Source organism: Siphateles boraxobius, unplaced genomic scaffold, assembly GCF_051911475.1.
Source record: "Siphateles boraxobius isolate OS27281-9 unplaced genomic scaffold, OSU_SipBor_1 18, whole genome shotgun sequence".
NCBI lineage: Eukaryota > Metazoa > Chordata > Actinopteri > Cypriniformes > Leuciscidae > Siphateles > Siphateles boraxobius.
Window position 1 is genome coordinate 1,898,372 of NW_027508788.1, and position 25,398 is coordinate 1,923,769.

Here is a 25,398-nt window from a genome sequence, read left to right on the forward strand (position 1 = left end):
TTGTACAGCTGCATTCTGGGTTATACAGCGTGTAAATACTGACAGAAATTAGACCTCTAAACAACCTGTTGAGATCAAGAAGGTCTATAACACCAGGAGAAAGTCAGCTTTCCCTTTTCACTCTGTCAGCTTTCCCATTTGTCTCAATGGCAGTTGCTCAGCAATGCTTAGCCATCTTTGCTCATGGTCTCTCAGTTCTGCTCCCAGGTTGTTTTGGGTCAATCATTTGAACTGTATTGTAAATGTTATGTGAATATTTTAATTCAGAAAGGATGCATTAATATGATCAAAAGTGACAGTAACAACATTTCTAATGTTATAAATTATTTCAAATAAATTGCATTAAATATTAATTAAAGAGTCCCAAAAATGTATTAAGGTTTTCAAAAAACTATTAAATAGCACAAAGGTTCTCAACAATGATGATGATAATAATAATAATAATAATAATAATAATAATAATAATAATAATAATAATAATAATAAAAAACAATAATAATAATTTCTAATAAGATAATAAATAGTAATAGCTGTGTCAGCACCAATAGCATCGTGGGCAGCGTGCCGACATATAGAAATGTTGCCTTTCAGGCGACCAGAGTTCGAATCCCGGCTCGTGGACCTTTCCCGAATCCGTTCCACCTCGTTTACTATCCTATCACAATAAAGCCCTATCTGATACAATCCTATCACCAAAATTAAATCTTAAAAAAAAAAAAATAGTCTGAGTTTCTTCTTGTAATCACAGACAGACTCGATGACGTGAGATCAGATCTCTGTGTGGAGCACCGGCTGTTGTAAGACTCCTTGTGGACACAAAACTCTAACTGGGTTATTACAATCAATGGCAAAATGAATGTTTGGAAATGTAAACTGATATTTCCTGTTGACACAATATAGCAAAAGATATAAATAACTGGCTTAAAACCAATTTTTTTCAGGTGAAAATACTAACGTGCCTAAGACTTTTGCACAGTATTATATATATATATATTCTCAAAGCCTGTAAGAAATATTTATGGCTGGTACATTTTCTCAATTCATTGCTATTGGCAAGAAGATATGTACACAGCGCCTCAGATACAGATTCTGTCGCATCCAATTCCGCCCCCGGGGATGCAGCCAAGAAACTGGAACCTTCCAGCGTTCGTCCAAAGATACTCAGAGGAATCGAGATGCCCAAGCCAAGTTTGGAACTAAACAACAAGAAGCTTGAGTCTGACTGCTCGGACAAAGTGCTGCCACAGAGGAAACGGTTTCACTGGAGGCACCGTTGACTTTAAATAAACCATATAAATCATCATTTCAGGCCCCGGACAGAGACAGAGTGTGTGTATACAGACAAAGAAAAGTAGAAAACAGTAAAGCATGACTGTGAGGCATATGGAGAGCGCTAAACTTGATGCCAGTGTTGTGTGTGGCCTCACAGGCAACACATAGGCCCTGGCATATGTGATAGTAAACCCGTTGTTTCTGATGCATCCATTAGAGTAGAAAGAAGAAAATCTCCAACAAACCAACCAAATGTGACATCCCGTCATGGTTGCCAAAGACCTTGAGGCCATGGATTAACGACGAAGCCCAGATACACATCTATAGTGCTTCCAAAACCCTGTTGTATTGCTCTCTGGAGTGGCTCTAATACACATTTGGCTTCTTCAGTGAGTTTCAGTTCTTTTCTTTATTTATTTTTTTGTATTGTACATGTAAACACACAGACATCTTGTATTCCTGAACTTGCGCCAAGCTCTGTGCCAACAATGAACTGCTGAAATGTCTGAGCATCCATCAGGAACAGAGCTCTTTCACATCCTGTGCTGGTTCTAAGCAGAATTCTGCTTCTTGTGATTACATGCATCGCTGGGAATGTCTTATTTGATTTGTTCATGCAATATTAAAAACATTATGTTTGACAAGCAGTCAGGCTTATGTAATGTTAATGCTCCAGTGCTGTGTCAATGTTCAATGTTTTCTAGAAATGAAGATGGGAAGAGATTTTTTTTTCAACTCAACTTGGCTTGCTAAGTTAATACAATTAAGTTAAATACACTAAATACAACCCACCATTGATTTATATGTAAACTAGCGTGGAAAATGTAAAGCTGTTTTATTTTCATTTCAAAACTGAAAACATTTTTATATCAGAAAGAAATATAATAAAAACATGTTTACTATTATTCTAAAAAAAAATATATATTTTCATGTCACCTCATTCCAGTTATTACACTCAAATGTCTTTCTCACAGTCAAGTGCTTTACAAAGGCTTTGCAAATCTATTCAGTTCAAACATTAAAAATGCCGCTTCAAAAAATGCTTCATATGCCAAAACTACACTGCTATTATACTGTTTGACCTTGAAAACACTGAAGCATTTTCCATCCAAGAGAAAGAAAAAATAAGTCAATTTCCTCCTTTTTTCCCTTTTCTTCATCCTCTAATTCCTGGTCCCAAAGCATTCATGTATTCCTTCTCTGCTTTCCAAGCAGGCCTCGTCTTCATCCTATTCGTATTCATCCTACTTTTTTTTCATTGTACTTTTCACGCCAGATTCAGAGTTGGAGCCTCCGAGAGAGTCAGTGGCAGTTTTCTTGGTCTTTGCTCGGCCTTCTTTCCTTTCTTTTCCTGTTCCAGCATTTGGAGATAGAGCAGTGTTTGCGTCAGTGCCGAGATCTGGCTTGAGGCTTGTTTGCTGAGTGGCAGTGGAGAGGTTTGGGAGAGATTTGGAGAACCGAATCTGCTTCTCACAACAGTAACAATGTTTCAGTGTCTGGATACGCACGTCCAGAGATGCCTCATCCAAAGTGTCCTCTCTCTCCTAGGGCTTGGCAGAAACCAACAGATCTGATCCCTCTCCTACTGCTGGCAGCCGTCGGGCTGCAGCTGTGTGTTTGTGTGTGTGTGTGTGGATATTGTCCGTCTGTTGGCTTTGAGCTCAATCTCAAGCCATTGGAGATATGTGCCATCCCTGTGAACCTTCTGATCCAGTAAACACACTGTGTGTATGTGAGTCTGAGTTTATATATAGGCCTATATATATATATATATATATATATATATATATATATATATATGTCCACTTCAAGGATTAACAACTGGAGATGACCACGTAGATGAATAATGCGTGTCATGTGCCACATGTGGGAAGTGCTTCAAATTGCATTATGGACGTATTTGTGCGACGTGACACTGAAAAAGTGCTCAAATCCCTTTTAGATGTCTTGACTGACACTGCAACTGCTAATCCTGAATCAAAGCCCTTTGTTAACATGTCTGTGAAGAGTCTAAACAGTTACTGTTTATAATCCTGGATTGCAGCTACAGCTCATTTTGCTGTTGTTCACTCGCCCTGAGGATCCGTAAGGGTATGCATTTTTCTTTTCCTTTCCTCCATCTCTTTCAAACTCCCTCTCTTCTCTTTTTCTTCATCGTCTTTGTCCTTCTCTGATCTCAATTCATCTGGTCTTGTGTCTGTCTTTCTCTGTTGGCGGTAGATGATATGGCGCAGTGGGCTAGCTGTGATCTTAATGCAGAATACTGGACGTCAATCCCTCTGCAGTCGCCGAACAGCAGGTGAGGACAGTCTCACTCTCCATCTCTTGCTGTGCCCTTCTTTCCCTCCCTCTGTAGTTGCCTTCCAAGTGTCTTCTCCTATCTATCTCCTGTTTACCCATCAGCCCACTGGATGTTCAGATACAGTGACCTTTTAAAGAGACAGTTCAGCCACAAAATGAAAATTGTTGTCATCATTTACTCACCCAGATGTCGATCCAAACCAGTTTGACTTTCTTTTTTTTAGGTGGAACACAAAAGCAGATATTTCTTAGACTGTTTACGCAAGGCATGCTGCAGTAGGTGTTACCGGTATAACGCCGTGTTCGGATGTACACCAATTACACTTGCCCACCATGGCACTGCCCCCATAGAAATAAAAACCAATTAGTTCAGTTGGACAACAGACGCTACAATTATAAACTGAAAACGTCTGCTCTGCTCCATGTACAGCACAAGCTGCAGAGTTGCAGCAGAAAGTTAGATTTCACTTACGAGTTGAGAGTGAGGAGATGACTGACAAGGCGATGGAGGGGTATTTGGTGCACAACAGATCCTGAGCATCATTGACAAATATCTTACCTTGCAAAATGTGGGGTCAGTACCGCCGCTCCCTATACACAGAGTTCATGCAAGTGTGAATTCGAAAGTAATTTCAATACCCCCATATTAATACTGGCTCCCTGATACCCACAAATTATATACAACCCCCCCACCCTGGTTTTATCGATAATATTGGTGTTGTCGCAAGTTTATTTACGGGCATTATACCAAATTCAGTGATCCACCGAACTATGTGACTGTACACATAATGTAAGGACAGTAGGGTTAGGATTGAGATTAGGATTAGATCAATACAGTGCCTACACTAGGGTCACATAACTCTGTGGGTCACAGAATTCGGCACAACACCGGTGTTTAAATTACCTCACCATGACATCCCAAGCTTCTGCTGATCTTTTTGATACTGTCAAGCTCTGAAAAGGCAACAAAAATAAAAATTGTTGGAAATGGTCTTTACATATAGTGTACAGGTTCTATGGACTATTTTATTGTGCGTTTGCATACTTTTAATGACCTTGACAAGACCTTAATCACAATATGCTTTGTGAACATTCTTCAGATTTTTTTCTTTTTTGTGGTCCACTGAGGAAAAAAGTAATACAGGATCAGTAGCAACATGAGGATGAGTAAATTAAGTCACATTTTTGGGTGAACTACCCCTTTATCTCTTCCTCCTAGTATTTTCGTCCACTTCTTACATCCTCTCATCCTCGTCCCCTTAAATCTCAGTAATGTCCCCCTTTTTCCCTTCATTTCTCCCTCGCCCTCCATCTTTCTCCGCCCATCGCTTCGTTCCACTTCTTAAATCTCTCCTTTGGCAGATCTCTATCGTTATCGCGCTCCTAATAAATCTCTACTCTCTCTTTTCTTTTTTCCTCTCAGTCTGTCTATCTTTCTCAGTGGTAGTAGGATCAGAAGCTTTAGCCGTGGGATCTGTATTGATCAGTGTGCAGTGGGGTTATGCTGCTCTGGTTGACTGTTGTTCTGCTCTGCCCTGCCCTCCTGCTCTCTTCCAGCCCATTCGTTCACCATGACAACAGATTGAGTGCTGGCCGGAAAGGCACTTCCTGTGGTGGCCAAAAGAAAATATTTCATTCAGTTTTTTTGAATATCTATACACACATGATTTCAGCTCCGGGCTTTATTAAAGGAACGGTTAACATCATTCTGTCTGATTTATGAAAAGCGAAAGTGAAAGTGACACGCGATGGCCAAGTATAGTAACCCATACTTGGAATTTGACCTCTGCATTTAACCCATCCAAGGAAGTGCACACACATTAGGAGCAGAGTAGTGAGTAGTGAACACACACTGCAAACGTGGATACACACACCCGGAGCAGCGGGCAGCCTTGAGTGGCGCCCGGGGAGCGATTGGGGGTTAGGTGCCTTGCTCAAGGACACCTCAGTCATATTCCTGCCGATACTGGAATCGAACCATCTACCTTTGGGTCACCAGTCCAACTCTGTTACCATTAGGCCATGACTGCCCGCCAGGGATAAAACGGGTTCATTAAAAGAACAGACTTAAAAAAAGAGAAGAAAAGATTCAGTTCTTAAGTTCAACTCTCAGCAGTTTGGTGATAATCACATAGATAATTGTATTTTGAACTCAAGAACCTCTGTAACAGGATCAATGAATCAGTAAGAATAATCCAACTTCCAATTAGAATGAATTAGCCCAATTTGAGAATTGATCATTCTGATTCATTAACAAATTGTTCAGTCTGATTTGTGAACAAAGTCAACTGATTTATTGAAACGAACCCACTCAGAAGAATGATTCATTCATTGAATCAGCTCTTAAGCTCACTCACTTACAGGAGAAACGTTTTGAGAACTGGTGTAACAGGATCAATGAATCAGTAAGCTGGACAATTCAACTTCCAATTGCAGAATGAATTAGTCTAACTGGAGAATCAATCATTAAAAAGTTCAGTCTGATTTGTGAACAAAATCAACTGGTTCGATAAAAAGAACTGACTGAAAATGGTTCATTCATTGATCTAGCTCTTAAGTTCAACTCACTCGCACAACAGATAACGGCAGTTTTGTGGGACATAATTTTAACTGAAGAACCGCTGTAAATAGATCAATGAATTAGCAAGTATGCAAATCAACAGAATCAGTCTGATACATGAACAAATTGTGAACCGAATTAATGTGTTCATTGATTCACTTCTCATTTTCAAATCACTGGCAACTGTTCTTGTGCCATCAACTCAATGGAAGGGATGTTGTCAGGGAATAAAGATCTAATTTCTGTCTGTTCCTCAAACAAATCTATCAAATAACTTCAAAAGACCTAGAATACAGCAGCCAAGTAAATAATGGCAGAACAATACCTTTAACATTACAGTCATTTGCAGCCAAGAGGATTATCGCCCCAGGCAACACGAGCAACTGAAACCTCACGGGCTCTGGACCTCACGGAGCACAATCGAATACATTTTCATGAAGCTCCAGCATAAAAGCCCCACAGTTCTCATAATTATTAAAGAAACCAGCACATTTTATCAGGCACAGGTGCACGATGTACACTCTCAGTGAACACATCATGACTTATGAATTATGAATCATTGACCGCATAGTGAACCGCCAACACCTGAGGTGTGTCTGCAAGGTCGCACACCTGACGATCATCAGTCGTCAACCTAAAAAAAACAACAAAAAAAAACACTCATCGTCATTCTCTTAGCTCAGGCACAATGCTAACAATTCTTATTCCAATCTACAAAAGGCCATCACATACATGTATATTGTATATTGTGAAAAGCCCCTATATATATATATATATATATATATATATTGGAGCTTTTCATCTATTATATTTTTAAAGATGTGCAGAAAAAAGTGGGGCAATTAAATCAAGAGCTTTAAAGTCACCATGAATTAAAAATTGACAATCCCTTTTTTTAAATAAAAAAATCAAATATTGCAGGATTTATAATAAATGATTTATCTGTGCACATCTTTTTTAATTCACGTGCCCTGGTAATCTTTACTAAAATAAACTTCCCCTCCAACTTGCAAAAACATGACGTTTTTAAAGAAGAAGTTCACCCTCATTATTTACTAACCCTCATTCCATCCCTAACTTCCTTCTTTTGTGTTCCGCAGAAGATATAGAGTCATAAAGGCTTGTAACGGCATGAGGGTGAGTAAATGATGACAATTTTCATTTCTGGGTGAACTATTTCTTTAACATTTCTACATTAAAATTACAATTGTAGTAACAGGTTTTAAAGCTTGTGTTTATGATCAAACAGAGTTGCATTAGTATCAAACAGAGCTGTGAATGATGTTGGAACTTGGGAGGTGATCACACTGTCCTGCTTCTGTGTGATTCTGGTAGTATGCCAGAGAATCTCAGTGGTGTCCAGTCCTGTTAGCCAGCTCTGCTGTGGCTGTGTGTTTGGCCACATGAAGGAAATAGAGCTGGCTGATTCTGAAACAGACCTGCAAGCTGGCCACTCTTCCTGACGGCATTCATTGAACATGAGGCAGCAAAGCAGGAGCTTTCCTTTTACATCTCTATTAATGCCTGTAATTCTTTGTTCTGAAATCAGAGCCAAACACAAATGCTTGAAATTACGCAAACAAACAAACCATGGGTGATATTTACTGTAACTTGAACGACACTGTTTTATGGTCCAGCACTTGTGCAACTGATTCCCATAAACCCTTTTTATTAACATTAGGCAGGTAAAATGGGTTTATTTATGTCTATATGTACGTCTCCGAGACACATTGACCGCATCAACCTCGTCCTGTCTCGCACTGTGGTTTTACAGTCTTTACCAGTCTTCACAAAAGTGCATCACTTCAAAAGTACTGACAGATTTACCAACCATTCATCCGTGAGCGATTCCATTCAGCCTAGCAGGACAAATAATCCAAGCAGGCACGAAGGCAGTCCAAGGACACCGCTGCTCCTGCTCTCCGAGTTTGATTTATCGGCTTTGCTGCCGGAGAGATGCGATCGGAGCGAATCTGTGCTGGACCGAGGGAGCCTAGTCTTAATCAACGGAGCCTCACAGATGTACAGAGATGATTAGGCAGTCCAACAACCTGCTGAGACTCAATAGTCAATGCCGGGCACGGATAGAAGTTCTCTGTAAGTGTGCTAAGAGGAAGTTGAGATAGCAAGCTGGGCCATTGCAACATCACATTTAACGTGGATGTTTATTTTAGCAGATGATCCGAGATCAGCCTGGGGGGTTTCGGCATGTGAGCTGATGTTATATTTATAAGCAGTAGGCTCCTCCTACTTTACAATGGGGTGGTGTGGCCTAGTGGTTAAAGATGTGGAATAATAACGAAAAGGCTGTAGGTTTGAACCCCACAAGGGCTAATCTAAGTACTATTGTGTCTGTGGCAAGGCACTTAACTCCATGTAACTCCAGGGAATTGTCCTTGTTATAAGTGCACCATAAGACCTGTTTCACACTGCAGTATGTGAACAAATAAATAAATTAACAATTACAACAATAATAAATATGACAAATATGACAATGCGCAATACACCCCCTAGTCGCAGCAATAACTTTAATTTGTTTGCACACACACTCACACCTGGGAAAACAATTATGTTTATTTTCATCTTATTATGGAACAAAAAGTGAGAGCAACCATCTACTTACTGACTGGTGGGATGAATGTATAACTAGCCACATACATCAAAATAAACATTATAAATGCCTTTATGGTCTCTTTTGATCGATCCAGTGCACACATTTAATGAACAAAACTATTAAATGTATTTTTTTTATATCTAACTTATCCCAAACTTCTCAACGGTAGCATAATTCTGACCTCATTCGTAACCATCCATTATATATTATTTTGTAAACCATTATATCCAGCACTTTTAGAATAAGACCAGTATCCCTTCTTCCATTTGCTAAAACACTTGAGTGAGTCATGTTCAACCAAGTCTCTACTGTTTGGACAACAACCCTTCCGGTTTCAAAAGCAGCTACTCAACCAAGATTGCCTTGCTCTCTGTAATTGAAGCTCTGAGTTTGGCAAGAGCAAACCCTCTCAAACCTCATGACAATGGGGAATTGTCATGGGGAATGCATCTCAGGAATCTCATTCAAGTGATTCAAGTCTTACCTGAGCTCTTCAGGGTGTCTTGGACGGGTGAGGTGTCTGAGTCGCAACATTTAGCAACTGGGGTACCTCAAGGCTCAGTGCCTGCACCACTTCTCTTCTCCATCTACATGACATTACTAGGATTTGTCAATCAGAAATATAGCATTTGGCAGACGCTTTTATCCAAAGCCACTTATATTGCATTTCAAGGTACACATTTACATTCTTATCAGTTCTTGCTTTCACCGGGAATCGAACCCAGGCGGTAACCTTGGCGTTGCAAGTGCCAACACACTACTGTTTGAGCTACAGGAAAGCTGCTATGCTATGCTGATGACACACAAGTAGCTCTCATTTCAGCCAGATGATCTGACAGAAGCTGCTCGCATTTCTGACTGCCTGACAGACATTTCTGACTGGATGAAGGACCACCACCTTCAACTTAACCTTGCAAAGAAAGAACTGCTTGTGATCGCTGCCATCCCAATGCTTCATCACAACTTCTCCATTCAGCTAGGTTTGTCATCCATAATTATTTCCAAGACAGCCAATAACCTCTGAGATGTGATTGATGATCAGTTAAACTTTACAGACATCCTGCAGATTTGCCTTGTACAACATCAGGGAGATCAGCCACTTCCTATCGGAGCATGCAACACAACTCTTTGTCCAATCTCTTGTTCTATCCAGACTAGACTATTGCAATGCTCTCTTGGCAGGCCTTTCAGCATGTACTGTCAAACCTCTGCAACGGATAAAGAATGCTGCAGCAAGAGTGGTCTTTAACGAGCCGAAGAGAGAGCATGTCACACCTCTCCATCAATTTGCACTGGTTGCCAATAGCCACTCGCATCAACTTCACGGCACTAATGTTCACCTAGTGCCTACAGAACGACCACTGGCTCTGCTCCCCCATACCTAAACTCACTACTTCAGACTTATGTCCCCTCCCGAAGCTTGCAAAATTTTTCATCAACACGTGACCCATTAAAACTGATACTCATTATCTATAATTAATATTATATATATAATATGTGTATATATATATATATATATATATATATATATATATATATATATATACACACACACGCACACCTTGCTACATGTACTGTGCTAGACTAACTGGGAATTGATTGCTTCTGTTGTGATCCTCATTTGTTCTCCTCATTTGTAAGTCGCTTTGGATAAAAACATCTGCTAAATGATTACATGTAAATTTAACTGTACTGACAACTTTCACTGTTTGCACATTGATTGATGTGATGTATGATGATTGCATACTATGTATCTTATATTACCAATGACACTCTCCATCGGTAGTGTTTGACTTCCGGTCTATTGTCTAACATAAGCAGCAAAAAGTCAGCTTTTGTCCTCAATAGCAGTCTATTTGTAGGTTTTCAATACAGGTAGCATGCACAATCTGTAAATCTTTTCAGCCACTAACAGTTGTCTCTTTTATCAATAACAGATAAAGATGAAAGAAATAAGTACAAAAGCCAGGCTGCTTTTCAAACGTTTTTGAATATAAAGCAGCAATTCACAGCTGGGTCAAGTACTGATCTGACAGGGGGGATGAAAGTAATATTTCACTGTGTTGCATCACTGGATCAGTCCTTTCAGCTGTCAAAATCTGCACCAGCAAACACTAAATGCAACAATCAGTCTCTTTCAAGCTCAGACAGATAGCACACTATGTTTGATGGGCAGTGAACTGAAAGATGAAATGGCGGGAGAAGTTGAGCCGAATGTCTGCTGCTGTAGGATTTGAAATTCTAGACACCACTCTCCCATCAGGCACTGCTGGATGTTTGTATTTGAAAGACAGAAACAGATAGAATGTGCACTAAAGAGAAGGACAGAGTGTGAGTATTTACCGGTTCCTAATTCGGTGTGCTCCAAGGAAGTGTGCTGGTTCTGATGGACCCACTCCCCATTGCATTTAAAGAAGATCTGGAGGGCGGGCCGTGCACGGCAACGTAGTTTGATGGGGTTGCTCTTGACGATGTACGCATCATCGGGCTCCTGCAGGAAGTGAGGCAGCGTTCCAGACATCGCTGAGAGACCATCACGTGACCCTGCAACAAACATTCAGGAATTAGGTGTCAGCTTTAGGAGAAACTTTAGTTGCATTTAACATGAAGTAAGAACGCCTAACCGAGCAAATCCACTCAGATGACAGCTACCTATCTGCGAGTTCCTATAATCAGACACATCAGCCAGGGCTCCCTGAAAGCAAGCTTACTCACTCCTTAACTGGCCTGTCAATCACTTTGAAAAGCGCTCTCAGGTTGGATGACGTTTTCAAACGAGCACCACATGAGCCGGTGACAATGAGAGATAAAGTGAAAACTGCCCTAAAGCAGCTGAAGGTGGATTTCAGCACCAGGGACAGCAAACAGCAGAAACTCAATAGCATTATCGTTTTCAGGACCATGGACAGCTTCTCTTGGCTCTGTAGCTTCACATTATATTCAGATATTTGCTCTGTTCCAAAACCTAGTGAGCTACTAATGGAGGCAACATTTTCAGGCACCATATACACGCTTGCCAACGCAAATGCTTCTCCAAAACTTGGGTCACTTAATTACGCTGGCTCCTAAAATCCCGAATTTTTGATGGTCCTAGGGCAGCACCACGTTTCCAGGAATCCCACATTCACTGTAATGATCATGATACAAATGTTGATTATAAATAAAGTAATATTTCAATATTAAGGGAATATTGCATTTCACTGCGCTACTTTTACATTCTTTTTTCAATTTAAACATACGCAAGACAGATTCATAAACATTATTCATACTTTTAGAAAATTCTAGGATGATAATTGTAGGTGAATATATGTGCTATATCACAGTCTATGTGACAGTTGAGTCGGCTTCTGTGAGCATTTGAGCTCACAGCAAGAGCTGGACTAGGCTGATTTTGTGAAATTCTGAGTAAAGCTCTCACTTCATTAAACCTTTATACTATGATTGTGCTCAAAACCAAAATTGTTCCATTCTATACAAGAAAACCATACAATTCTGCAATAACAGACAACAACAACAAAAAAACAAAAAAAATCTGTGTCTGAAGTGTTGTGCCATGGTTAGCACCGGTGTTAGGGAATGTTTTAAGGTATTGCACTACAATATTGTGTTACTCCCTTAAAAAGTCACCAATGGCATTACATTACTTTTGCGTTACTTTTTCTAACCTGGGCTGAGCTTGCTTTGTTTGTTTTTAATAACAAAGAAAAGCTATATTTTTGGCAAATGTAAAGGTCCTTTCACAGCAAAATGCAGGAAAAGAAAGTCTTATTTAAGCAATAAAAGCAATAAAAACAAATTGTACATTGCAGCATACAACTGAAACAGAGAAAAATGAAAATAGTGCAAAGCAACCTGACAAAGAAATATAAAATTGATGACATTAAAGAAAGAAAAGAAATCTAGAGAAAAATTAATAAATATGATGAGAAAGAACAATATAAAAATGTGCTGGAGACAGGCAGAGACACACTGTGCTTTCTTTTTTTTTTTCTCTACTCTCTCTCCCCTAAAATATCTTGTAACCCTCCACTGTATCCATCAAATAATGGGTCAAAAGCCAAAAAATCTAATAAAAGCACTGTAAATCTATAATAAAAATGGCTATTAAAAACTGGAAAACTGTTCTGACATGCCCCATGAAATCGACCACGTGAGGGTGGGAAATTCCATTTCACACAGGGATATTTGGAGAAAGATTTAGGGTCTAAAAGTGTCTCGTGGATAAAAGAGCCACACAAGAGTGACAGGAGCTGAAATATCCACAGTGATTCAAAGCACACAGTGATTTAAAGCACTCCTCTCCCTCGGCTCTTCACGTTTTTCTCATGCACACTCTCCATTTCTCTTTCTGTCACTGCATGTGTGTATACACACACACACACACAAGACTCTCCCTCACTAATAAAACTGTCACAGACGTAATTGGATGGAATATTTTGGAAACGATTTCCCCTGACTGAAGTAAGCATAATAGAGATTTCTGTTGACTTGTAATCCTTCCCTAGGAAACTTTGTGTGTGTGTGTGTGTGTGTGTGTGTGTGTGTGTGTGTGTGTGTGTGTTTAAGTGTGTTTGTGTGTGTGTGTGTGTGTGTGCACAGGTGCGTAATCCTCTGGCAAACATACCTGATTCATCCTGATTAGAATGAATAGAGAAATGCCTGTGTGTGCTGCTCACACTGAGAAAATCACAGCCGTCGCACCTGCCCTTCCTTCTCTTACCGTCTCTCACACCAGAGGACAATTTGATCACTCAAGTGTTTCTTTCATAGCTCAGTAGACCTAAAGTCAACATGTACTTTTCTAATATACATTTCATGTCTTACTGTGAACATTTCATCAGCACATGTTATTTCCTTAAAAATGTTGCCATTGCAATCTTTCAGCAACATGAACTTTCACTACCATAACTTTCCTTTTAGGCTGACATAATCAAGGATAGGGGAAATAATGTTAACCAAAAGACAAATAATTATTTAACCCTTTCTAAAATTATGTAATAGATACCATTTGGGCACAGCAAGATTTTTTTTTTGACATATTAATACTTCTATTCAGCAAGGATGCATTAAATTGTTCAAAAGTGACAGTAAAGACTTTTACATTGTTACAAAATACTTCTGTTTCAAATAAATGCTGTTTTTAAAATAAATAAATTTAAAAAAAATCATAATTTCCACAAAAATATTTCAAATCATTTCGGTTGCTTTTAAAGAAACTTTATCACAATTCACACAAACATATTAAAAATATCCCACTTTATGAGAGCAGCAACACTGTTTTCAACATTGATAAACATTAATGCTTAGAAGTGTTACTTGAGCACCAAATCAGCATATTCTAATGATTTCTGGAGGATCATGTGACACTGAAGACCGGAGTAACGATACTAAAAATTATATTTAAAAATATATTAAAATAGAAAACAGTTATTTTAAAATGTAATAAAATATTTTTTCTGTAATTTTTATCAAATAAATGCAGCCTATGTGAGCATCAGACACTCTTCAAAAAATTCTAACACAAATCGAAGACAAATAAAATATATAAAAATAAAATAAAAAAATAAAAATAAAATACCTTTTGAAAAGTGGTGTATTTTCGATCTGAATCAGCCAAGACCAAATGTTGTGTAGAACACATAGTTTGTGTCAGAAAAATGTGACAAAAACTTTTAGAATCTATTTGGTATCTTGGTAAAGCTATAGCAACATCTGATATATTACTAAGATCTCTTTTGAACCTATAAAATAATTGGTAAGTGGGAGAAAACATATATAAATATATATGCAAGTAGGAGAAAAGTCTCCATTTGCCCTCAATTTCATTTCAGTGCTGTCTAGGAGAAACAATTGAGACATTAAAAGGATTCCAATGGCTCTCTCTCCATCTTCCACCCCCATTCCTCTTCGTTCCAGACATGAGAACAAAACACACATTATTTTCTATAAGAGAATTAATGGTAGTGTCTTGTTTGTATCATCCAAATGCTTTGTGCTCATGCTTCTTTTTAGAATGAATACTCCCACACAGAGAGCACCAGGTAGGAGTGTGAACACATCCATATTCAAAAACATGGACAAACATATTGGAATATGAAGTTCCATGCTGTAATGTGTGCTAATTCTATTTTTTGTACGCCCACTAACAAATGTATTCACATTTACAAGCAAATACACAATTGCGACACGCTCAAACACAAGAGCACACATTTGGACTTGTACACCACACGCTTTTATCCAGCCACCATCACAGATGTTCAGGAGTGCTTGACATGATGGCAGTCTGATGAAAGGGGAAAATAGTCATCCGACTGAGCCGCAGATGAAAGGATAGCGAGAAAGAGTGTGTGTGAGGGGGGGGAGTGAGAAAGAGAGAGAAAGTGCAAATGAGAACGGGTGGAAAGAGCTACTTTAGACTCATGGACGTTGTCACATCTCTATGCAGACTGATTTATAGAGACCGATAACTGTTATTGAGGGGAGGACCATATGTTTGTTACTGACAGAAAATAAACTAAATCTGAGAGTGTTCACACACAGTCAGAGAAACACTCCAGAACAACCGAGCAAAACAATCCATCTTACACTTCCCTGGAATGAAAATAAAGACTTGTTAAAGACTTTGTTTTGGTCCATTTATCCAGAAATTAAACAAATTCTACATTTTAACTATGTATGCTGAAAAGTTGATTGTTCTGTCAACTTTTAGGAGTGATAAAAGTTGTTAAAGGCATGGACTAATTATTATTAAAAAAATTAACAAATGAATTTCAAATGAAATTCACCACAAATAATAACAATAAACCCAAAATCGAACAATTACATTTTCACCACTAATAATAATAATAATTTACTATTAATGAGTTCGCTCAACTGTTTCCTTTAGTAGACAGTTTGACTTGAATCGCTAAAATAACTTAAATCAGCAAGAGTCAGACTATCATTCTTAAAATGTGATTATGTTGTGCTGGCGAACTGGTGAACTATATTTATGTAGTATCAAATCAAATATTAAATCACATTTGGTACTACCTGTAGAATGTTCATTTTTTAATCAGACTATGCTTCTCTCGAGGTTAAAAAAGTTTTACTAAGTTCTTTAAACAAATTTGATGCAAGTCAAAATGGCTCTCTTGTGGCATCAGAGTAAAAACTCTTTTGGTTTGAAGCTTTTATTTTTAAGAGACTGCTGGCATGCGATCCAAGGAGACCAGGGTTTTTCCGTTTGTCTCTCTCTGTGGTGGTGCTTTTGTTATGTAGTGTTAGTTCTTGATAGAGCGAAAGTGACCATGACATCCTAATGCAATCACGGCTCAGACACAATAACACAATCCTGACGGCCTCTCTGAGGGGCTTTTTGAGCAGTGTGTATGTGTGTGCGTGCGTGAGGAGAGAGAGCGAGAGGATGATTTCAGTGATTGAGCATATGCGTGTTTTCCAAACCTCTCTGTATCAAGTCTTCTGACAGCTATTTAATGTTTCCCATTTGCATTAGTTGATAAAGCACCGATCTGTTCTCTAAATCCACAGCGTGACACGCCAGTAACACCAAAATGGCCGACCACATCCTCTCAATCCCCGCTCTCCTGTCAGGGCTGAGCAGGTTGCCACAGCAATGATATACGAGTAGTGGGCCACCCCGGCAATAACCGCGGACGCTAGATACATCTCACACTACGGCAGCAAAACAAGATGTCATTGCCATCAGCTCCGAGCAGTACATTTATCACACACACACCTGTCTGTCACACTGAGAGGTCTACACCGCAACACACACACACATGCGAAATACAAACATGCTAAATATTCTGACCTAGAAGTGATAAAGGAATCAAGCTCTGATGGTTAGATTGCATTTAGTGTTTAAGTCAATTTTGAGTGCAGACGTGACTAGTACTGTACGTATAGTGTTGAGGAAGCAGTTTTCAAGTTGTAGTGGGCCAAGTTACTGTCAAAATAAGGTAGATTGATAACCACATTGAAACTATTTATTAAGGCAGTTTCTTTAAAATGATATTCTAGTTTATTATTGTTATTTTAGCAATTTATAGCTGTATTAATTAGATAAGATAACATCATCAAATCTAATTTGCAATTAATAGAATAAAAAAAAGTAAAAAAAATAAAGCAAGATTTAGTATAGGAATAATATAAATTCTATCTTGAGTTCACATACTCGCCTACAATATTTATTTGTGGCAGGGTTGAAGTCACTGATGTCAAACACCATTGGTTATTTTGTCATGATTTGTTTAAATATGCACCAAAAGATATTCTGTGAAAAACGACTTACACAAAGCTTCTGCATCCACATCACTGGTACATAAATACACAGAAAAGAAGAACTAGACCAGACTTATTTAGACCTGAGTCCAAACCAGAAATAAGATTATTTAGAAACCTTTTGACAGAAAAGTTATTGAAATAAAATAAATATAAAATAAATAAGACATGAACTGTTTAGGTCACTAATCAAGTAACCAAAAATGTGAACTAATTTGTACAGAAGGTCAGATGTTCTTCTATCGAAACACAAGATGCTCTTTGAATCATATTGTATGCTGGAGAACATGATCAAGTTCATGCAGCTCGACTGCTGCCATTAAAGCAGATACAAAGCAGATACTAAGAAAAATGCTGAATATATTTTGTAACAACATAAATTGGCATTCAATTGAGAAAACTTTACCAAAGAGAAACTTTTTCACTAGTGGCCTCAGACTTTTGGACCTCACTGCAGATACAGTGAAAATATGAGCTTCTGCACAAAAGTAAGCTGTATTTTCCTCTGTTCTGCAAATACTGTGGAAAATTGTGCAAAGCGTGCATTTCAGACAGAGAAAGAGAGAAAGGTGCACCTTGTGGAGTTTTGACAGACTGCTGGTACAGAGATCACGATAATGGCAGTTCTTAGCAGAGTGATGAACCCGAATACAGCTCACCCACGGCCTGAACAATAACACATGTAGATCAGCATTACACACACACACACACACACACACACACACACACACACACACACACACACACACACACACACGAAACATTGGCTAAATTATACCTTTAAATGCTTCAGCTCTACACTGTAGCATCCTGGGATTTCTGTAATTCCTCCATAGTGCTATTACCAGATTAAAGAATCTAACGTGTGATTGGATAATACAGAGAGAGAGAGAGAGAGAGAGAGAGAGAGAGAGAGAGAGAGAGAGAGAGAGAGAGAGAGAGGGAAAGAAAAATATGAGAGAGGGGTAAAGGAAGGGTGAGATGGAGGTTTGGGAAATAGAGTGTTGAAACACAACAATAGATTGATGTAAAATTACAGAATAAAAAAAAAAAAGAGCTAATGTGATTGGTCTCCGGATTACTGCTGATGGGAAAATAAAGATGTCCCATAATGCGTCATTACAAAAGTAGCCCGTCAAAGGCCAGTAATCAAATGTTTACTGATTATATTTACTGCACGTCTTACATGGAAAAAACACAGTGATCAATGAGCTGTAGGCAACATTTTAAATCGCACTCTCAACACGAATGCTATTCTAAAAAGTAGGACAATTAATTATGATTCCTTGTTTCATCAGATTTTAAGGGGAGAACCATTGTGTGTATCCTTAGTAGATAAAGCCATGTATAAATATACTTATAAATCATTTAACACTAAAACAAAATAGGAAAAAGTTTTGAATGATAAAAAAACAAACATTTTTCCCAAATTTGTGTGCTATAGTGTGCATACACTACTATTCAAAAATTTGAGGTCATTTTTTTTAATGTTTTTAAAAAGAAGTCTCTTATGCTCACCAAGGCTGCATTTATTTTTTAAATAACTATTTTCTATTTCAATATATTTTAAAATATAATCTATTCTTGTGATGGCAAAGCTGAATTTTCAGCAGCCATTATTGTAGTCTTCAGTGTCACATGATCCTTCAGAAATCATTCTAATATGCTGATTTGTTGCTCAAGAGACATTTCTTATTGCCAATGTTGAAAAAGTTGTGCTTCTTAATATTTTTGCGGTTACTGTGTTACTTACTTTTTACAGTATTATTTGTTGAATAGAAAGTTTAGCATTTATTTGAAATAGAAATCTTTTGTAACACTGCAAATGCCTTACTGTGACTTTAGAAATTTAACGCATCGTTGCTAAATAAAAGTATTAATTTCTTTCCAAAAAAAAAAAAATCTTAATAACTTCAAACTTTTGAATTAGAATATCAGAAAATTCCTCTTGTTGCATGCCTTTATTAAAATCAACGAGTTTAGTCTTTTGTTAATGACACATACAGTTGTGTGCATATGTTCCAAATGAGTCCCTTAAAGTATGAAGTTCCATTTCAGTTTACATGCTGCCATAGACTTCACCAGGTTTGGAATAGAACAGTTATAGAGAGAGAAAGAGAGAGAGATACTGCAGTCTCTAAAGCTGATCCTAAATATCATTACTAGAATAAAACAGCTGCTACTACATAAATTTACAAAGCACAAGTGTAATTACAGCACTACACAAAATTAAAATGCAATGCCACAGTCGTTAACTAATTAGTACAAACAAAACATCCTTAAGTAACACTGACATTTCAGAAAAGGTTAGGAAGTGGCGTTTTTGTGCATGTACTTGCGTTGGACTGAATATAATTAGGCCGTCTCAGATGGTAGAATTAACAGGACAGGGTACGTTTTTGTCGAATTTCGTTTGCTTCTGATCTCGTCCCCTGTGATGCAGCTTAATGCTCTCACAGACTCTTTAACGGTCAGTCAAGAAAGAGTCATTATTAATGTGCTGCAATTTGATTATGAGACGTGTTTGCCGGTTACATCAAATGCTGGAACGAAACCACCAAAACTTCTGGACGGTCGAGCGCATAAAAGTTTGCTGGCATGATGGTTCAAGGAACTCAAGAAGTACACAGAAGATACCTCCTATCATTTTCAGAGCACTTCAGATGGTATGAAATTCCTTTGAAAGAATTCTTGGATGTGTGGAAGAGATTTAGCGAACAGACAGCAAGGGTCCTTCCGGAGTGCTCTAGATCGAAGACATTCTCTCTTTTTTTCATCCGTCTCCAAAGACCTTTACACTAAGTGATATTACTGAGAGTCGCTTCTTTTTCTAATCGCAATCCCACGGGATCAAAGTTCCCAGGAAGCTCCAGAGCTCTGTTCACATATCTCCTTTTCCTTTGAAAAAGAGAGCAAATCATTGCATTATTTGAAATACTTGTTTCAGGCATGCAAAAAGCATTAGAAAAGATCAACAGCCATCACCATGAAGTATGTAAAACAAGTATATAAAGTAGTGATGTAGGCAAATACTCACACTAGGGATTACTTTAGTTACACTAGATCCTATATTTGATGTTAATGCAAAATGAAAAGGGAAATTTAAGTACAATCTGTTCAATATGTCAACTGTTGTGCACCTTGGTGACTGACTTTTGATCACCGGAAAAGTGTGGAAAGACATTTTTTATCTTTTGCTGGCTGTTTATGTGTAAACTGTTCATAAAAAGATTCGGTAACACTTTACTTTAGGCTCCAATTATCACTGTTAACTAATTAACTAATGCATATTACTAGGATATTGGCTGTTTATTAGTAATTATAAAGCACATATTAATGCCTTAATCTGCATGAATTTATTCTACATTCCTATACCCAATTTCTACCCATACCAAAACGTAACAACTACCTCCCTAACTATTAATAAGCAGTAATTAGGAGTGTATTGAGGCAAAAGTAGTAGTTAATTGTTAGTTAATAGTGAGAATCGTAACCTAATCTAAAATTGTGACCAAAAATTCTTATGTAAACCAATGCAATCAATTCAATGCTAATTTTTAAGTGGTCACTTAACTGTAATCTTCTGGTAAAAGCCAACTGAACATCCAAAATCGAAACAGCAGCCAAACCCAGAGGAATGTGGAAAGTTTCTGGAGACACTCACTAAATTTTTGTCAAATTACTTTCTCTACTGAACTACATTACATTAATGCATTTGGCAGACAATTTTATCCAAAGCAACTTACAGTGCATTCAAGGTATAAATGTATTCAGTATGTGTGTTACCTGGGACAATCGTGACATGGGTGACACCCCAGCATATATAACCCTGCAACATTCATTCAAACAATGATATATATAAAAAAAAAACTACCTAAAAAACTAACTATCAAAAGTTTTGACAGAAATTAATCATTTTATTCAGCATGGATACATTATTAAAGGTGGCAGTGAAGACACTGTTACAAAAGATGTGTATTCCAAATAAATGATATTCCTTTGAACTTGCTATTCACCAAAGAATCCTGAACCAAAAAAACCCCCCAAAAAAAACGTATCATGGTTTCCACAAAAATATTAAGCAGCACAACTGTTTTCAACAGTGATAATAATAAGTAAGGATTCTTTAACTGGGTTGCTTTTACACAGCTGTAGTTCACAGTGTCATATGCCGGGTTCATTCACGATATCAGCTCGATTTTGGCATGATCCATTTGACTTAGGGTAGAATTTAGGAATCAAAATCGCATAATCTGATCGTAACAGATAGAAATATCTTGTAGTCTAACCCTGCATTACAGCATTAGGCCTCAGACAGTTACAGGATGTAAACACCCTCAACATCTTCTCCCATATCCTGTAATTTCTCTGTAGGTCTCTCATCAAAAGGCTCCTGGATCCAGCCTACTTTCAATGGTGAGTTGCGTACAGATATGGAAGTCTATGTTTCAAGCTTTTCAGTGTGTCCACCTGACTCTTGAAGCCCAAGACAGATCTTCTGTTCTTTTTGTTCAAATATTGATGGTCTACTACACGGTATATGTTGTGAACATACACATATGCTTACATACAGATACACACCTACTGTATTCTGTCCATCCCTCTCTATGGACCAACAAAGCACAAGTAGAGCATAAATTAAATGAAAATAAAAAGAAATGTGGATGGAGATGAAAGGAGAAAAGATGAGAGAAAAGACAAGACTGATAAGAGTGGATGAGATTGGAGAAGCTAAGAGATAAAAAAAATAAGCAAAACTAAGAAACGAGTAAGAGACAAGATGTGAAAAAAGAAGTAACAACATGAGACAAGAAGAGAAGAGGATGAGGGAAAAAAGAAGGGACGAGAAAAGAGATGAGACGAGACATGTAGATAAGTGAAGAGACTTAGAGAAAAGAGAAAAAACAATACACAAAGAGAACTGATGATAAATGAGAAGAAAAGCGATCAGAACAGATGAGAGAAGAGGCAATAAGAAATGAGAGATGAACAGAAATGAGGAGAAGAAAAGATGTTTGCCAAAACATGAAGAGAAGAGAATAGAAGAGCCTAAAGAAACAGCGGGACTATGAACAACCAAAAAGGCTTTTTTGAGCTCTTGATGAGCATGACAGGCACATTAATCATGAATCACAATGAGCCGTGAGACACTGAAGAAATGGAGGGAGGAGAAGGAGAAGAGAGAGGGAGAGAGAAACACGACTGCTTCCCACACGCAGTCTCCAAACCTACAGCTCCAGAAGCGTTTCCTTGCAGAACTGCTTTTAAGGGGTATAGAGAGTTCAGACAACATCAGGGTGAGTGTTCAGATGATATCAAGTGCAGGGAAAGAGAGTTCAAGAAAGCACCTTTACCATAATCCTCCCGAAATAACATCTTACGTCTCCGCAGCATCAGTAAAAATTCATGAGCTTCATAAGTTATAAATAGATGGCAGATTACTCGTTTCAAAAACACTTCATGAACGCCTCAATCCCAGGCATCAAGCAGCAAGCATCTACGAGAATCCAGACCGCACGAGTCCCGTGATAACCTTAACCGGTCAGAGTAAAGTTTGCCTGTTTCAGGATGTCCTCCGTCCGGTCACCGTCTAACTAAAAACGATTGACACTCCCTCCGTTCATTTTCTTTACACAAAACTCACCCTGACACGCTAGTTCTATCGAGTTTGGCAGGAGTCTCATTCTGTCAGTCAGTGTAAATAGCTCTCTCATTCAGGCGCTGATCAGAGCCGAACATGGAGACAGGTGAAAGAAACTCAGCAGGAGAGGAGGAGGACGAGAAGGAAGTAAAAGAGGGTGAGAGAACAAGAAAGAGAGTAAAGGGAGAGAAATTGATCTGAAGTCCTACTGTGAGCCGCAGCAGGGGGCATTATGGCTCGATAGAAGAGTGCAAATGTACGGAGCTCATACAGATATACGGATGATTTCTGTTCACCATCTGTTCAAATATGCAATACGATATCAACGAATCACGGGGGAAATCGGGGCCAAAATGCTATTGCAGAGGAATCTCCTCAGGTAGCTGGATAACCGGGGACTGAAAGGCTTCTAAATGAAGGTCAGGTTTCAGATTCTCTCTCTCTTGCTCTCAAAGGAAGTCCCTCTGAATGCATCCTGTGGCAAACATCTGTCTGAATCATGAAGACACTGCATTTCACTCTGTCTTCTGGATGTCTTAGATCCTTAGCCAAATCCCTATCTCCCTCTCTTACTTGCTCTCTCTCTCAGAAAAGAAAGGCAACCAGGGAAAAGGTGAATTGTGGGATTTCTATTCCACAAAATGATTTTTACATTTCATGTATATTCAATTGGATGGACCTTTGGCTATAGAACATCACAAGTTTGGTTTTGGTCAAGAAACACCCTAGTATACAAGGAGGGCCATTTGACTGACATGCACAGTCCATTGCTCCATTTAGAGGAAGAGTTATCCAATAAATAACATACTGGTGTGGTAAAAAATAGTTCAAATAATTGTGTAACATTCTTAAACAAAATTATTATTGGTAACAAAAAATAGATGAAGACATCTTCGTTAAATGAAATTAAAAACAATAACTGAAAAAAAATGAGTAAACTAAAATATTTTCATGACTTTCATAGAATTAGAAATTCCCACAAATTAATAGTTTTTGAAACATTGTACTCTACTTTTCAAAGGTTTGGGGTCAGACATTTCACCAAAGGTTTTTGAAAGACATTTCTGATGCTCATTGCTCACCAAGGCTGCATTTATTTGATAAAAAAATAAAAAAAATAGTCAAACAGTAATTTATATATTATCAAACAGCTATATATTATTACAATTTAAAATAACTGTTTTCTATCTTAATCTATTTTAAAATGTAATTTATTCCTGTGATGACAAAGCATAATTTTCATCAGACATTAGTCCATGCTTCAGTGTCACACGATCCGTCAGAAAACTTTGTAATATGCTGTTTTGATTATTAAAAAAACATTTATTATTATTAATGTTGGAAACAGTGATAATTTTTTTTCAATCAATTTAATGCACCCTTGCTACATTTGGGCTAAACATGTAAAGCTTTACACCATTACAACTCACCTGTAGTAAAACAACAACAAAAAGTCACTAGATAAAAATAAAATTACAGTGCTGAGAAAATTAACGCTAAATACTAAAAACATTTTTTTTTTTTTATTGGCGAAACGGTAAGTGAAAACTTCCGAAAACAAATACTAAACACAAAAGACTAAATAAAAACTACATTAGAAACTACAATAATCCCAAATATCTGAAACCTTTCAAAATTTGCATCATTACAAGCATTCACTGTTTCAACATGGTACCCATTAAAATTCCATACAGGTCTCCTAAATACTCCCTTCTCCCTTCTGGATTACAAGCATCAGGAAACACTAATTCAGATGTTTGTTTTATTACTGGACCTTTCAATAACTAACAGCATTTCTATGAAACGGAATGCTGATACATTTAAAAACCCTTAAATCTAAGTTGATTAATGTGTGACTCTAGAAAACATACTGCATATTCTCTATATAAAATCTGCAGGTATGTTTTTTTGCAATAATAGATCTATAATGACAGTAATTTTGAGTACAATATGCAAGCCAATTCCATTCACACTCTCCTTTCAATATCTCCATTCATTCATTATAAAAACTCTTATCATCCATCAGACAAAAAGGCTTGTAATTACAGCCTTTAAGTGAGTAGGAATCAGTTCTGTCTCCCTTCCCTCTGTTCACTCTCTCTTTTTTGTCTGCTTGAACCAAATGGAGCCAACATAGAGTGTCTTGCCTCTCCTCTTCTTTCGATTGCCTAGCATTATTAAATGAACCTCAGAATATATTACAATCTCTCTTTCCAGTGCTCAGACAGCTTTAGGAGCAGAACAGATAAAATATACCTTAAATGTTGTCATTTTGTCATTTCATTAAAAATCTGGCAGCAGAGAGGAACCGAGTTCCATAAAAAAGTTAATATCCCTCAAAAAGAACGAAACGGGATCGTTCTGGTGAATTTATTAATATCATTATTCTCCTGTCAGTGCGCATATGTGGCATATGGAAAAATGTCACTCATAAAACTTGCACCTCTTACCTTTTTTTCCCCAGAATCCATCACAGCCTGAGATAATCATTACAGCAAGGTAAGACAGAGCTTTTAACGACTCTTACAAAACAGAGAAATCACTAGCTGACACCCCACTGTCCTCTATAATGGAGGTTTGGTGTCTTCTGAGTACAGTTGAGGAAGTTACAACATGGCATGTGCACACTGGCAAAAACGTAAAAGACTGACACACAATTTATGCGATGAGGGTCCCGCGATACAGGAACATCAATCAAACAATCTGTCCTAGAATTAGAACCAGGGA

General features: G+C 37.9%; 1 protein-coding gene across 2 annotated transcripts in view; it reads right to left on the minus strand.

Annotated features, from left to right (window-relative positions):
* Positions 1 to 25,398, minus strand: part of unc5da (unc-5 netrin receptor Da) — a 258,001-nt gene that overhangs the window by 65,654 nt on the left and 166,949 nt on the right. For both annotated transcript variants that reach the window (XM_077232809.1, XM_077232810.1), the window contains exon 2: positions 11,091 to 11,291. In XM_077232809.1, coding sequence (XP_077088924.1) covers positions 11,091 to 11,291 — 201 coding nt within the window. The remainder of the gene's footprint in view (positions 1 to 11,090; positions 11,292 to 25,398) is intronic.